We start from the raw sequence: 17,361 nt of genomic DNA, 5'->3' as shown, positions 1-17,361 counted from the left end.
TGTAATCAGAAAGATACCTTGAATCCTCTGGTCATGTATGATCTGCTGCTGCTGCTGAGTCTGCTGCTGGCGCAGTTGCTGCAGCTGTTTCCACTGCCTCTCCTGCTCGGCCTCGCGAGCGCTTCTCTGTTGACTGCACGCTCGCTCTTGTTCCTATTATTTTAAGGTTCGTTTCACTTTGACTGCCCTTTCAATTACATTTTGTATATTGAAAGCATGTCACAAAACTACGCGATCTCTTTCGTCTTTTGACGCTTACTTTGGACTCGGTTTTTAAATACCGCAAAAAAATATGGTATTTTATATATTTCATTTTATATTACAATAGAATCTCCAGATCTGATCAAATCTCACGTCCTGTGATAAAATAACTGGAATTCTATAACAGAAATTGGAATTTGGAAGATTAATTATTCCTAGAAATACTTGCAAGTCTTTTCATTCAAGTTTTATTCAAACTTTTATTGACATTACTTAAGAAAGTACTGACTGTCATAATATATACTGTGTTATGTGTAGATGTTCTTTTCTTGATGAAATAAATTATTTTTTTCATTTAACTTAACAAAATGCCACAGAGCATGGTATGCAGAGCTGCGTCATTGATAAAATAAGTTTTAGATTAATTAAAGAACGTAGATTTGTTGAGATATGCGAGATTTTTTTTCAAACTAAATATACTACAATAACAAACGTGCCAATTTTTCCCTACTATAAATATATTACCGTAGTTAAAAATTACATGCAATTATTGTATTACAAAAATGCCTTCAAAATCTGTACACATTTATATAATGCAAAATATTCAAATAATTTAACAAATTAATATGACTTTTGAAATGAAATAAATATCCTATCCGTTAATAATTTATTTTGAATATAATAAATAATATCATGCTGGAGTTAATTTTCAACAACCATAATTTTGCATCTGCTATTAATTCTATTTATGTCGTAAATTATTTGTTTTATTTAAAAGTATTATTATAATATTATGTGCTTTTTGTTAATGGATGATTAAAAGTTAACAAATTTTAATGTTTTATTGCAATATTAATATTCATTGAACATAAAAAATTAGAGAAAATTAAGATGCCATTTTATTTACAGGTGCAGACAGAAAACATAAAGAAAAAATATGTCATTAAAAATGCAAATCGTTCATTATTAGTCATATAAATTTTTGTTACGCTGTTACCTGCAAACTTATGAACTATCATATAAAACCTTATTATGAGCATAATAACGCAACAAAATCGTCAACTATGAACGAACTAAAGTTAGAATTGTTAGCACACCACACACTGTTACCAGCCACCAAAGTCATGTTAAAGCCAACGCTACCAAGACAAAGCGAAAATGAAAATAAACAACGTTACGGATACAGAGGACGCGAGTCCGGGAGGCGTTTCGTGATTGTGTCCTCGAGAAAAAAAGCTAAAGAAAATTAAAAAAAAATAATCACACAGCTTATACAACGCCATTGAACAGCCAAAAGTTGTTGGGTGACAACAAATTTAGAATTGGAACTGAAGATTGGATTCTGAAAGCGCAAAGGACCGCGAGCGCGATCACCCAACAATGTTCATAAAGCTTCTCGCATACACACTTTATGCCTGCTCTTCAGTCGCGTGCGAATCGCGTCACGAAAGACCGTGATACCCCGTGAACTGAACGAAACAACCGTCCACATGTTTTTTCGCATCGTTCACGGGCTTTCGCGTCGCGATTCGCAAGCGACTGAGGAACGGGATTTTAATGGGATGTTGAAGTTCCATTTGATGTACAAAATAAAACTTTATTGTATGAGTGTAACTAGTGATGTGTCTTGATGGAAAGTAGCTAATAATATAAAATAAGTATTTGGTTATTCTCTGGTTCATTTGTCTTAACTTTCTGTCTTTTTATCGTCTGTCGAGTATATTGTTTGTTAAGGGTTCTCTAAATCGTGAAATAAGTAGTAATTTACATCGACCTTTAGAACGAGATAGCAGATTTGTAGAGCGTTGCAATCTGTCGTTGAGACCGACCAAACGTCATATAGACATGAGTGACAGAGACAACGCTCTACAAATCCGAAATGCCATTCTAAAGGCCGATGTACATTTTTTCTGCCGCGTACTGTAGTTGTTTTCAGAACGCCATGTTATGTTACGCTACGTGAAATAATAAACTTGTATTGTCAATGTTTTCGAGTTATTTTGTCTCTCTTGTGATAAACAGATAAAGCCAAGTATTTTTTTTTACAAGTATTTTAAACAAGGAATGTTAAAGAACTAAATTGAACGTCATTGCAATCAGATGGTCGATTGCGGAAAAGCTGCACCGATCATTGTTACAATCCCAATTGTTATAATTGGCTGGATTTATGGTATTCTTGCTGCGAGATTTAATTTTAGCCAATAGCGAAAGAGTGTTCGCCTATTAGAGATGATTGCGTTCGGTACACTAGCTATTATGTTATCACAAACGACCGAAGTTTGCGACAAGAAAGTAAAATAGATTACCAAAACAAAAATATTAAAACCGGCAAGTTCCCTACATCGGTTGTTGGGCAAAAAATAGTAGAAATATAGGTAAAACCAGTGTCCCGACTGTTGAATTCAAGACAGCTTTAGATTAGGTATTACCTATTTTTAGTCTAACAATAAGGTAAAGAACTTTTCGCTTTTAGGAATATTTTTTTCGCAATTGTGTATTTTCGGTGTTTTTGCAGGAGGTCCCAGTTTTACGTCAATCTCAAAACTCAATTTCAATTATAACGACATCGAATACAACGTGTCGCGTAATCAAATTGTACATCAACCTAAAGACAAGGCAGAGAAATGGGTGGAGTGTAGAGGTTTCTGCATGTGGGTGTGACGAGTGACGTGTGGTGTGTGCTATGCGAGGTGGTCTGCGTGCATATGCGAGCGCCGAGCGTGTACCGTGTGGCGGGTCGCGGCCAGGTGCGGGAGGTGCGCGGGGGGCGCGAGGTGCGCGGGGGGAGGCGCGAGGCGCGGCAGCGTGCGCATGATCTCGGAGGGGGTGAGCACGCGGATGTGCGCGTCCGCCTCCAGGAGCCCGCCCGCCGTCACCGTCACGTTGGGCGCGCGAACCGTGCCAAGGGGGCCGACCGTCGCCGCGCCGGGCGCACTCGGGGCGGGCGCCGGGGTGGGTGTGATGGGCGGCATGGGCGCGGCGAGCGGACTGGGCGTGGTGGGCGCCGACACGGGTGTGGGCGTGGGCGGGGCGGGCGAGCGCGCGCCCTCTGCGTCGGCGGCGCCCGCGCTCGGCGTGCCGCTCGAGCTCTGCCGCGCCAACCAACGCTTAGAGCCTTTGCACATCACGACTTCGTAGCGCGCAGTTGATGCGCGTTTCACGAATATTTGTAGGTATCACTGAGCAAAGCTTAACAGGCTGCAGGCTGTCCACGTGTTACGTGAGCAGCTAGTTTTAGTTACGTGTGACGCGTTCCAACTGCGCGTGTAAAGTCGTGTGCAATGTCTCACTTTCTTTCCCGCGATCGAATCGACGTTGGCGACCGATATACGAGATTTCATTACATAGACTCCTACCATGACAACTTCAAACTGTTTTTACATTTTTAAACAATATGTACTTATAGAGAAAAGCTTCAGTAATACAACATTTTGTATAATAGGTACTTTTAAAGTCGGTCATCGTAGATGCCTAAGTAAAATGTGACAAGTAAACATTTTCATTCGTTATTGGTTATTTAAAACAAATAATAAAGAATTTATACTTTAACAACAACTATTGGAATAACAATCACGATATATTTAGGTACTGAAAACTTTAAAGTTAAAACAAACTTCTTACGCGACAATTAAGAAAACCAAATTTTACAAACAATATGATTTACAAAATATGGCTGCCTGCTGTTTTAACTACATATTCCTTAAATTGTTCAAATACAAAAAAATAAAAAATGACCAAATTAGCTTTTAAGAAATTACAATTGTTATAGAAAATTTCAGACTTGTAAAAGTAAGTGTCGATAGGTACACAAAATATATACTCGTTTAAATATAACATTAGTATCGGGTGTTGCAAATCTACGCCTTATTTACAGCTGTGCTAGCTTTTACACAAGCTTCAGCTCGCTATCCATTCTGACGACGAATTCAGCTTGTATGTACCCCTATTACACACACAAAACAGAATAATCCCAACTAATAAGTAATGCTTTATCTATCCCAAAAAATTATATAGCCAAGTCTGATAGAAATCAAATAATTTGGCTAATACCGTTGTACACAATCTCTTAACTAAATTGATAGGTCTAAATCTCTATCCACGAAAACAAGTTAGTGTAGCGCTCTCTGTTACGTAATCCCATACAAATGACAGAGACGAATGTCTCAGTGGGCGTTAACCGTTTTGAGGCACCAACCAATCACCAACACAAAAAAACATTCCAAATTCAGTTCGAAAATGTTTTCAAAAAACGTTCGAAATTCAATATGAAAACATAGTTTCGTTTGTGGTTGGTTGGTGCCTCAAAATGGTTAACGCCCACTGAGATTTTCGTCTGTCATTTGTATTCGATTACGTAATATAGAGCCCTATACTAACTTCTATCCGTGGATAGAGTATAGTGCTATCCTTTTTTGCAGGGAGCTTTGTGAAAGTGACAGCCGTAGAGAGTGTGTACAAAAGGATTTGCCATACTGTCAGTATACAATTTAAGACTAGCATAGTAATAAAATCTGTCGATAAGATCTAGTGTTAGTAACGGATTGGACGAGTATAAGGCATAGTTCGCAACAGACGCATTGTCAGCAGGCGAATGTGTTGAGACTTGCTGTGAGCTCTAGTGTTTATATGAAGTCACATAGTGAACACTTCGAATTCATTTTCACGTATTAAAAAAAATCTTATTCTTCTTATTAATGTACTCTCATTTCAAAAAACAAAATTCAATTTTTCGATTAATTCATCTTCACAAAAAACAATCTACGAATGTGGAACTACGGTGTGGAACAAATTAATCTTAGATCTAAATCAATTGAGCAATAATTGCATTCGATTTCCAATTCATTCCCCCAGACCCACAACCGTAGATAGAGTAATAAAGGTAGATACAGGAACGTTTGCTTTCTCATTCACACTAAAAAGAGAGCACAGATAAAGTTACTAATGTGATAAACAGAGACGCAGCTAACCTATTTTTTGTCCCTTATCGTGTAACTGGTTTTTTTCAAGAATACTTACAAGGAATGCAACTTTAGTTGCAAAACAAACTTTGAGAATTCGTGGCGTAATTGTATTTCTCATTAGTTATTTACTTGTTTTTACATAAAAAAACGTTTCATACAAATATTGTTGATCGGTTTATACAAATTTTGACTACTGAGCAATGGTAATAATTGTCGTGTTATTCATCGTTACGTCGTGCTATCGCTATCTCATACGCGGTTACACAGTACTTCAATCTACCTTTATTACTCTATCTACGCCCACAACACTTGAACAATTTGAATAATCGATTGTTTTTAGACAATTTTAATCAATTGTTATCGAATAATAACAATCGAATAGTTTGATTGTTATTCGAATAAATAGCCAGCCCATTAGCTGTTAGCTACTTTTTGAAGTATTAGTCGATTACGATAGTTACGAAAAGCTATGATTTATTGAAATCTCTTCTGTGCAATGAATATAATTGACTACTATAAACAAAAATAGCAAACGTAAGGCTCTCGCCTGTCTAACCTACTTTGAGGCTTCCTTGAGATAATAACATAAATATACCCATATATTATGAGCACCCATATTATTATAAATGCGAATGTGTTTGGTTGCTAGATTATTGGTTTTTCCTTCAATCACGTTGCAACGGAGCAACGGATTGGTGTGTTTTTTTTTTAATGGATATAGTTAAAGACCTGTAGCCTGTAGCCTGTGCCTGTAGAGTGATATAGGTTACTTTTATCCCGGAAAATTAAAGAGTTCCCACTGGTTTTTAGAACCTATATCCATGCGAAGTCGCGGGCATCAGCTACTAAACAGTTAAAGCTTCGGACGCCTCGTCAGGTAAGTACGAGACTTATCAATATGAGTCTTATTAACATGTAATATCGTTATACACGTAGACGTCCACTCTCATACCACAGCCGACAATACGCGTAGTGTGAACTAGGCCCAACACAAGCTGCGGTGGACGCGGACTAGGTGGGCACACGAGTGAGTACAACACAGTGAGTAATGGTTAGCACACACGAGGGGAGGCGTGGGGTAGGACATACCTGCTGCGCTTTCTTCATGCGTATCGCGCTGCGGTTGTCTCTGGCGCGCTGCAAGTAGGGCGCCTTTTGCTCGGAGGGCAGGGCGCGCCATTTCTTAAGGATTTGCTTGCAACGGTCGACCCAGTTCGGGAACTCAGTCTTCCACTCCGGGTGGTTGGTGTTTGCGTACAACACTGCTGATATCGTCGCCGCTGAGCCGAGGCCTGTAATGGTTTTGCATTTATAAAACTGAAATGGACAGTGGATGCTGAAAGGGGTGTCCCATACAAAATTACTATTATTTTTTGTGTCTATTCGAATATTTACCGGGAATTAAAATTGACATTTGTTTGAAATTGTCTTCGTGTTGACACTATTGAAAGATTTCTCATCACTTATATTTAGTTTGAGCACGCTCACTGCTGCTATCAGCGCCAAAATGGCAAAAATCAAGTTGCTTCAAAAACAGGTCGGCAATCGCAAGTCCAGCGTACTTGTATTAGTAGGGGTCAGTGGATTATAACGGTTTATTATTAGTCCTACAGAAAATCACAGTTTTAAGTTATTTGGTGGTAATTACAAATGGAAAACAAATTTCGGAAGTAGGAAAAAAAATATAATATGCGGCTCGTAGGACCACTGGCATGGTCCTTCGAGCCGGACATAGATATCTATATCTTACTCTCGTCAGCGCGCATCTTGTCCGCGCTGCGCTGGTTGTATGAAGGCGGCGGCGCGGGCTGTTCGCTCCACGCGCCCGCACCCGCACTGGCACCCGAGCCGCCGCTGCAGTCGCCGTACAGAGGGCTGAGAGCGCTACTATAACCATAAAATAGATTCTAGTCTAGATTTGTAGCATGTAATGCGAGAAATTATATAACGCGAATTCTTCGTGTGGACTGCACTAGAACAATACAGTAAAACTCGCGCTGATCCGTCGGCTATCGGTTTTAGCGCGAACACAAAAGCGCTCGCAGAAATAGTTTGTATTCGAGATACTTATTCGTGTTCGAGTTCGTGTGCCGTCCACATTATTCAAGTTACATTTCACGATACATTACATTACACATTACACAAACCTGGACCCGCCTTTACTCGGTAAATTTTGATGATCCCAGTTTATTTACAACTAGATGATGCCCGCGACTTCGTCCGGGTGGATTAAAGTTTTTGAAAATCCCGTGGGAACTCTTTAACTTTTCCGGGATAAAAAGTAGCCTATGTCCTTGCCCGGGATGCAAGCTATATCTGTACCAAATTTCGTCAAAATCGGTTGAACGGTTGAGCCGTGAAAAGCTAGCAGACAGACAGACAGACACACTTTCGCATTTATAATATTAGTATGGAAGTATGGATATAAGGAGACACAGTAACTAGTTCGTCCACAGTAGACACGCTTTTGATCTCGTGATAAATGTCCCGGCATTGTTATGGAGATCGCTCGTTACCGCTTACCACAAGATTGCTCTTTTCGTCGATCCTCTGGTAGGTAATAACCATAGAAAATTCAACCTCAAGTGTACGCATATACAAGGTTTTGCATGAAAACAAAATCGTAAAATGTTGGCGGGGGACAGGGGAGAATGCTTTGTTGTGATTGGTGGACTCCAAAATACGTAATCAAGACAATGTGCGGAATGAGGGTACCGAACGGGCGTGGGCCGACTTTTATGCTAAGCAACTGCCTATGCGTGACGATCGGGGGTGTCCGGCAAGTAGGCGTATGGTCTGTGGTTATAACATACCATCCTTATTCTGTGGTTTAGTTACTAACTTACCCGCTGCCAAACTCCGAGTGGTAAGGTGAAGCATACTCCATGGGGCTCTGCAGCTGTTGCCGCTGCTGAGAGTATGGCGTGCTTGCCATAGAGTTCACGTACGAAACTGTCGACTCTTGCGACTCCTACACGAAGAGATATCAAGATAAGTAATATTGGCGTGATTCTGAAGTCTTTCTCAAAACTAAATTTAGAGTATCTGCATCTTTTTCTTTTTAATATTGCTAAAAAAAAGGACGGAACACGAATTTCAAATTAAAGGCTAAATTTTAGTGCTACTTTACAAAAATAAGAGACTGGCACCTAAAGTCGCGAGGTTTGACAGTTCTAAATAAAATTATAGCTGTCATTTTCTTATAGCATTAGAAAAAGATGCGAATACTCTAAACTTTAGTTACGATGAGAACCAGTAATGTGGTTAATATGTAACTTCAGATTGGACTACTTGTTTTGCGCGCATTACATGCGTTGAGAACCTATATAGAGTAGGTATGTAATGTACGCGACAGGTCAAGATGGCAATCGAGGGGGGGGGACACGCCCCGCCCCGCATTGCCATCTCGACATGTCGCGGACTATACCTGCGAGTCATCAGTGAGGACGCCCTTGAATATCTCGTCAACGTCGTTGCTGTCCATGTCAGGCAGCGTGTCCCGCACCATGGCGTCCAGGCTGACCCCCAGCAGGGACAGCTCGTCCTTTGGTGATATGCGAGACGATTGCGACCCCACGCTCGTGTCTGTCAGGAATATAAACATTTTGGTCATATTAGCTAACAAACTTTTTTTAATTTCGTTTGCGTGGATCTAGGTAGTAAAGACCCCGCCGGTTTTCCTACGCAATAAAAACTTACCAGCGCTGATGTTCTCTTGCTTGGGAGTGTGTACCGCAGCATCGGGCGGCACCGCGTCGGTGTCCGTGGCCGGAGGGCCCAGTATGGCGTTTTTCAGCGCAGTGGAATCTTCGGTATGCTTCAGCTGGCATTCTTCTGAGGCTTCCGTCTTGATTTTTATGTCTGTTAAAGGATTTCCGTCATCTCTTTCTTCTTTGGGTTTCAATGTTTGGAGGACTTCGACTTCTTCCTATAGGCGTGAGAAATTGTGTTAAGTCTACTGTCTAAACATGATACAAAAATCCATACTTCCATACTAATATTATAAATGCGAAAGTGTGTCTGTCTGCTAGCTTTTCACGGCTCAACCGTTCAACCGATTTTGACGTAATTTGGTACAGAGATAGTTTGTATCCCGGGGAAGGACATAGGCTACTTTTTATCCCGGAATGTTAAAGAGTTCCCACGGGATTTTCAAAAACCTAAATCCACGCGGACGAAGTCGCGGGCATCACCTAGTAGGTAATAAACTAATTTAGTCCTGTAACTTTTACGTTTAAGTTTGAATGTTCGTCACAATGATTCTTTACGGGAATAAGAATGTAACTTAATAAAACTACTTTATAGGTACACAAAAACTTGGGCATTTTCGTCGAAATCAGTATGAAATGAAAAAAACTATTGAAGAATTTTGCTCCAAAGATAAGCTAATGGAGTGACCATCTGGTATGGCTTTAATGTGAGAAATCATAAATAGAAATATGTGTTTCCTACCAATTACAACCTGGGTATCTTTAAAACAAGAATAGGCATCTTCTAGGTAAACGCGTCCCATCTTAGGCCACATCAGCATTAGGTGTGATTGTGACGTTTACCTATCAGTACCCTTATTATAAATGCGAAAGTGTATTTGTTTGTTGGTTTATTGGTTTGTCCTTCAATCACGTCGCAACGGTGCAACAGATTGACGTGATTTTTTGCATGGGTATAGATAAAGACCTGGAGAGTGACATAGGCTACTTTTTATCCCGGAAAATCAAAGAGTACCCACGGCGATTTTTAAAAAACCTAGTTCCACGCAGAGCTAGTGATGAATTAAAAAAAATATATAAAGGCTACTAAAGTATACCGTGTTAAGAGTGATGAAGACGGTGTTGTCATGGTCGTTGAAGGAGCAGAGCGCGGAGAGTACATCGTCTCCGTCGCTATCCGAGTTGTCAAAGTCGCGCAGCTCGCGGTAGCCCTCAGGAGTGGCGCCGCGACCGCTGCCCTCTGTCTCCGGCAAGCCTCCCGCACCTTTACAGTGTTCAGTAAAATCAAAAGGTGGACAACATGTTATAAGTAAGTAATCTAAAAATATAAAAGGAAAAGGTGACTGACTGACTGACTGATCTATCAACGCACAGCTCAAACTACTGGACGGATCGGACTAAAATTTGGCTTACAGATAGATATTATGACGTGGGCATCCGCTAAGAAAGGATTTTTGAAAATTCAACCCCTAAGGGGGTGAAATAGGGTTTGAAATTTGTGTAGTCCACGCGGACGAAGTCGCGAGCATAAGCTAGTCTAAATATATAAAAGGAAAAGGTGACCGACTGACTGACTGATCTATCAACGCACAGCTCAAACTACTGGACGTATTGAGCTGAAATTTGGCATACAGATAGATTATGACGTAGGCATCCGCTAAGAAAGGATTTTTGAAAATTCAACCCCTAAGGGGGTGAAATAGGGGTTTGAAATTTGTGTAGTCCACGCGGACGAAGTCGCGAGCATAAACTAGTATTAATATATGATCATAATGAAATTGGATCTAAGGTTGGAGGTTTTAACTTGGGAATTTCTTTAGGGGACTTGGTTTTAAGGAATCAAAGGTGTAGAAGACTACATACACATACACATCAAGATATTATGCATTTTCATAAAACTAACATGTTGATTTGCAATAAGGGGCTATATAATTTTCGACTGCCGCATCAACCCGTGCTTTCGTGATTCCTTTCGTTAAAGGTTGCCTGGAAGAGATCGCTTTAGCAATAAGGGCGCCTTTGCATGCTACAGCTATTATATTAAGAGCCTTGTATGTGTTGTTAATGTTTACTTGGTGTTGTGTGCAATAAAGTATAAATAAATAAAACAAAATAAATAAAGGGGACTCACCAGTAGAACTGACAGCTGGTTTAGCTGGCTCGAGGAGGTCCTTGCCGAAGAACGCTTCTTGCATGTAAGAGGGAAACTGTTCCATGAGTTTTGAGCGCGGTTTGCGACGCGGCTTGCGCTTGTTACTCGGCGAATCTAAACCAACAAATTATTAGTTAAAATATTATATACACAACTATAAGCGGTGATAGCCTGATAGATGAATAGAATAGAATATATTTTTATTCAAGTAAACTTTTACAAGTGCTTTTGAATCATCAACTAGTCTAATTTACCACTGGTTCAGAATGCCGTTCCTACCGAGAAGAACCAGCAAGAAACTCGGCGGTTGCTCTTTTCAAGTGATCAATTTACAATATTATTATACAACAAGCAACTGCAGCCCTGTGCATGGCTGGAGCGAGTCAATGAATGAAGATCGGGCTTTTAGTCGGGAGTTTCGGGGTTCGATCCCGGGCAGACCACTAACTTTTCGGAGTTATGTGTGTTTTAAGCTATAAAATATCACTTGCTTTAACGGTAAAGGAAAACATTGTGAGGAAACCGGAATGCTTGAGAGTTCTCCATAATGTTCTCAAAGGTATGTTTTGTTGGATTTCCAAATGAATTGTAGTATCAAAAATTTACATTTCATAATTTGTATAACCAAACATTAGTTTAGTTTGTCATCGATTGGTTCGATCTAAAATTATATCTAAATTATGTTAGTGACGCGACCTAGAAGTTTTTGACCATCCAAAAATAGCCCATGCACCTATTTCAATTCGATAATAATTCGGCACATTTCTTACCACTAGAGCCCTGTGTTCCGTCCCCGTCTTTCTCGTCGTCCGCCTGTGCTTTGGTGTTCTGTCTCTGTCGCACCACAAAGCCACCGATGCCGAGTTTGTTTAGGTTCCGTTGTCGTTTCCTCCTCAACACAGTAAGGCCGGAGTCAGTGGTGTATATTGTGAAACCTTCTGGCACTGGGCCATCATTGGCTACGTTCCAGAGTATGCCTTCTTTGAGGTTGCTTATAGGTGTGAGACCTGTGTATAGAATAGTTCATTAACAAAGATGTTTCCTTAGTGGAAACAGTTAAATTTATATTTGTTCGAAACAAATTGCCGGCCCAAAAAAATAGACATATTTTTCTTGAAAAGAAGAAACAGAAATTTATACATATAACAACTAGATTATACCCGCGACTTCGTTCGCGTGGATTTAGGTTATTTACAATCCTCTGGGAACTCTTTGGTTTTCCGGGATAAAAAGTAGCCTATGTCCTTCCCTGGTATGCAAGCTATTTCTGTACCAAATTCCGTCAAAATCGGTTGTACGGATGGGCCGTGAAAGGCGAGCAGACAGACAGGCAGACACACTTTCGCATTTATAATATTAGTATGGATTGCCAACAATGTAAAGAACAAAGAAACAAAAAAATCATGTGGTTCATTTTTTTCGTATAACACAATCCCCAAATATAATAAGCATCTTCAAAATTAATTAAAAACGCCTTGTCTTTGGCATTTTGTCCATACAGCGAATGTCAAAAAGATTTCCAAAGTTGTTACGTTATGTATAAACTCATTACTGCTATAAATAAAATTGTGTATTCAGTTTTCATCACGAAAGTTGAAATTGGGGTGTGGTCAATTACAAAACGCGCAAGACACTCCAATCGCGAAGTTCCAAGTAAACTTTGGCTCATGCAGCAGTAGTGACACCGTTCAAATGGCATCATTGCCATCTCAAGGCCGACCGCCTATTATCAGAAAATGTCTGTCAGAAAAAAACATGTGACGTGCGCCAAAAGGATTTTACAAAGCATATGGGCAGAGTGCCCATACACTTTGTAAAATCCTGCATACATGCTGTAATTTTTAAGAATTTTGCCGCATGCTTCTGATGTTAGCAGCGTGAGTGCAACAGAACGTTTTCTAGAAGGGATCAAAAGCTTAATTTGCTATAACCCGCTGAAACAGAGAAATCTGTATGATGCAACATGCATCTTCGATATGCACAGCCCTGTTTCGCCCCGACATTGCGTCGAGTTGTTTTGAGGGATTTGTGTGGTGCTGCGTGGTGGTGGTGCGTATCATTTGCTTGGTGGCTGGCTTTTCCTGCATGTTCAGCAGTGGGTGGTCAGGTGCTGCATCTGCACAATACAGATTTGTCTGTCTCAGCGGATTACAGCAAATTAAGCTTTTGGTTACTATGCCTGCTTCTATAGAACATTTTCTGACAATTTGAAGGTGGCCTTAACCTGTACAGTAACCACCCTGTGTTTCAAGTTTCGTGACGCAATACTCGGCTGGTCGGTACCCACCAGGCTCGTCCTTGACGTCGGCCGTGCTGTCGGGCTTGGCGTCGTCGGGCAGCTCGCCCTCTGCATTCTGAACCACTGTTTCAATAGATGCCATTATTTCTATATCCAATAGGCCAGCGTCCAACACACAAAAATTCATGTTAGATACTCGACCTTACGCTAAACTAACGTTTTCATGCATTACTCTGGTGTGACTTTTCAAGTTAACGATAACTGTGATGTGTGTGAGATGTGTCATTTAGTATCACCGACCTCTATAATATTATAGTAGGCACAAGGGTCATGTCGAAAAGAAATATTTTTACTGAAACTCGTTTTAGTTTACAACTTCATGCCCAGTGGCTTACTAATTTGAATTTTGAACGGCTTCAAACAGCTTCACACCATTTTTATTTGAAAATAGCCCTTCTATAGGTAGTAATTCCGTTCAGTGTATGAAACTTACGGAAATACGTCGTGTTTGACATGTCTATACAATTTAATTATTTTATTAATAGCAAAAGATCAGATTTTTGGCTTTGAACGTGCCGACGTGAATCAACTCACGTCGGCATGTTCACAGTTAACGTTGATAGGAAAAGTTACACTCAGGGCTCTGAAACCCGAACCGAACCCGAAACTGTAAGTCTTCAAGTAAAAAACGTGACACTGGTACCTGCAGGTTAATCTGTTGGTCTAGCAACAAAGTATCGCAATCACCTTCTATTAACGACACTGATAGTGAAATGCATAGAGCATACCTTCACTTTGCGTAGACTTAAGTTTCAGTTAAAACGAGACAGATTTATGTCAGCGATATAAAGCTGTCTCTTTTTAACAGTGTGTTAAGTCTGAGCAAAGTCAAAGTACGTTTTATCAACCTAATACTAATTGATTAAAATGTGTACAATGAAATTCAATTATCGCAATGTGATAGTCACAACTTCCGTGCTATCCCTCCAGTCATCAAGCTACGATGCTGCTAGACCATTCATCTAAATCTAAAATAACAGATTTACCTCAATACCGATGTCACGTTGGATTACTTAGGCTGTTAGACAGTTGTCCGACCCGCCGACGAGTATCGAGAAACTATTGAACAAAAACCAGAAACGAGATGGCGAACAACGAGAAGCGAGTGTTTCGTCGCTGGGCTACGAGCGAGTGTGCGAGTAATCTGCCAGTAACAGATTAATTAATCGCTGCGCAAACTGCGTGTTGCAAGTGTTGTTGTATTGACCGCCAAGAGACAATCGCTGAGCAAGTTTTTCTTTGACAACTCTTGTCGCTGCGACTAATTAGTGGAGAGAGAGTTCTCGGTGTACTTATCTCTTTTATTGACACTGTATCATACATCGATTATAAGTTTCTTGAGCGAGAAAATAAACGATAGCTAGTCGCTTCCTCGTCGACGGCGGTATAACTTAAATAAAATGTATATCTAAATACGTATTGCCTTGCTAATGTAACTTAGGTTATGAACTTCAATACGTAACTTAATTTATATATGAAAAGCAATGACCAAAGAAGCATTAATGGATCTTTCATGTAAAATATTTTCTAGAATGTTTTGTACCAGTAGCAATGTTCAAATGATAGTCGCCAGCTTATATGGCCGGCCGCATATTAACAAAAACTGCATACATAAAAATGTTGACGCTCCTCGGCTGAAGGCACTTTTACTCTTACAGTATACGGCCGAAAGTAATGTACATCGGCCTTTAGAATTACATTTCGGCTTTGTAGAGCGTTGTCTCTGTCACTCATTACCTATGTGACGTTCTGTCGGTCTCAATGACAGAGACAACGCTCTACAAATCTGCTAACTCCTAAATGTCGATGTACATTACTTTCTGACAGATAATTTTTTTAATGGTTTCTTTAATGGTAATCGAGAGGGCAGTAAATGTTCGTCAAACGATCTTTCTTCCTATGTGTTTTATGCCTCTTTGCAACATGAAAATTGAGTGTTTTTCACAAATACAAAATAGTAGAACTAAACTTTAAACGCCATTTTATCGATACTGCCTTTTTGACTTACTGCCATCTCGATTTCCATAGTAGAGTGTTCTGATAATATGCGGCCTAAGGGTATTGTCAGCCGCCGACTGTGGCCGAGTGTTACGCAGTTTATCATTGACATCCCTCATCACACTTATGACAAATCAAAAATTAAACACAATTTGTAAATTAAACCTATTTACATCTCGACATAGGTACTCCGAGCCGCTGTTAACAAATGCATGTCGCTGAGTAGACCTTGAAAGTTTTTACCCATTCCAAACTCGAAATCTAAAGAAGTTTTCACTTCAAAACAAAAAGTCGGCGGCTAACATTACGTTAGGTGTGGACGCTCACTAACAATACATTCATCAAAGAAAAACGGAATACAAGTGACACTCACCGGCATCCTTCTCCGTGGTCTCGTTCTTGAACCTCCGTTTCCGGCGCGTGTGGGTGATGCCCATCTCCGCCTCGAGCTGCTTCATGTGGTGCGCGCCGCGCTGCGAGAGGCACACGTCGTCCACGTAGTACTCGCCCGCCAGCCCCAGGGAGAGCGGCGTGAGGCGCGGGCGCGCGGGCGGCGGCGTGGCGGGCTGCGCCGCCTCCAGCGCGCGCGCCACGTGCGGCGGCGGCACGTCGCGCCCGCGGCACAGCAAGCACTTGTACCTGTCCACCATATCACGTTCATCATACCACGGAGGAGCAGCAGCGGAGATCACAGCTGTATTAGTGACGTCTAGCCCCCAAGGGGGGAGAGTGAGCATAAGGGACAAGGAAGAGACAAAATAATTTGTAGGGAGTCAAGAAGGCGCCCCGGGAAAATGCCAAGAGCAAGTACCGAACGGGCGCCCTCCCGCGATTCGGCCCATATAACCGAGAGGTTGGTGGGGCCATGGGAGGTGGAGGGTTGATGATGATTTTTTCCTCACGTTTTTTATTCAGATATAATTTAAATCTTGACTGCAATCTCACCTGGTGGTAAATGATGATGCAAGATGGAACCGGCCTAACCTGGAAGGGGTATGGCAGGAGATTCTACACGGTATTTTACCGGAACGCTAATTCGCTTGGGGGCACGATTCGCAAACTCAGGTGTTCAACACTGAATGATAGCCACCAAACTCATTTGACAATACGATATTTGACAACTCGTCAAGTCAGTAACTTTTTATCAAACGTCAAAACGCGCGCTTAGTATGCGAGATTCTATGAAATAATGGAATGTGACGCCACATACCCAATTGGTTGGTTCTATATTGCTGGTTCATTGAGTGATAACAATTTTTCGTAGAAAACTTTTAACCTCCGAGCATATGCAGCACATCACTAGCGACGCATTAGTGCTGCAACACACACTTACCCGGCCCGGCAACAGGTCTCGGCGTCTGCCTCGTTGCGTATGGCGTCGCAAGCCGCGTGCAACCAGCGCGAGCAGCCCGTGCACTGTATTATGAGCTCGCCGTCCGAATATGGCTCCGAGCATATGCAGCACATCACTAGCGACGCATTAGTGCTGCAACACACACTTACCCGGCCCGGCAACAGGTCTCGGCGTCTGCCTCGTTGCGTATGGCGTCGCAAGCCGCGTGCAACCAGCGCGAGCAGCCCGTGCACTGTATTATGAGCTCGCCGTCCGAATATGGCTCCGAGCATATGCAGCACATCACTAGCGACGCATTAGTGCTGCAACACACACTTACCCGGCCCGGCAACAGGTCTCGGCGTCTGCCTCGTTGCGTATGGCGTCGCAAGCCGCGTGCAACCAGCGCGAGCAGCCCGTGCACTGTATTATGAGCTCGCCGTCCGAATATGGCTCCGAGCATATGCAGCACATCACTAGCGACGCATTAGTGCTGCAACACACACTTACCCGGCCCGGCAACAGGTCTCGGCGTCTGCCTCGTTGCGTATGGCGTCGCAAGCCGCGTGCAACCAGCGCGAGCAGCCCGTGCACTGTATTATGAGCTCGCCGTCCGAATATGGCTCCGAGCATATGCAGCACATCACTAGCGACGCACACGGTGCGCATTCTGTGAAACAAGTATCATTATTAAAGCCCGAGCCTAT

General features: G+C 41.6%; 1 protein-coding gene across 1 annotated transcript in view; it reads right to left on the bottom strand.

Annotated features, from left to right (window-relative positions):
- The window catches only part of LOC117987231 (histone-lysine N-methyltransferase 2C-like), a 65,925-nt gene that overhangs the window by 28,186 nt on the left and 20,378 nt on the right, over window positions 1-17,361 (bottom strand). The window contains 13 exon segments of the mRNA XM_069502011.1: window positions 18-153; window positions 3,099-3,290; window positions 6,252-6,454; window positions 6,913-7,049; window positions 8,009-8,133; window positions 8,590-8,747; window positions 8,862-9,090; window positions 9,970-10,136; window positions 11,004-11,138; window positions 11,795-12,031; window positions 13,312-13,410; window positions 15,695-15,960; window positions 17,165-17,324. Of these exon segments, the coding sequence (XP_069358112.1) occupies window positions 18-153; window positions 3,099-3,290; window positions 6,252-6,454; window positions 6,913-7,049; window positions 8,009-8,133; window positions 8,590-8,747; window positions 8,862-9,090; window positions 9,970-10,136; window positions 11,004-11,138; window positions 11,795-12,031; window positions 13,312-13,410; window positions 15,695-15,960; window positions 17,165-17,324 (2,244 nt within the window).

The sequence above is a fragment of the Maniola hyperantus genome, chromosome 12 (assembly GCF_902806685.2).
Source record: "Maniola hyperantus chromosome 12, iAphHyp1.2, whole genome shotgun sequence".
Lineage (NCBI taxonomy): Eukaryota > Metazoa > Arthropoda > Insecta > Lepidoptera > Nymphalidae > Maniola > Maniola hyperantus.
Note: the sequence above shows the minus strand (reverse complement) of the source record. Positions and strands in the feature narration are given on the sequence as shown.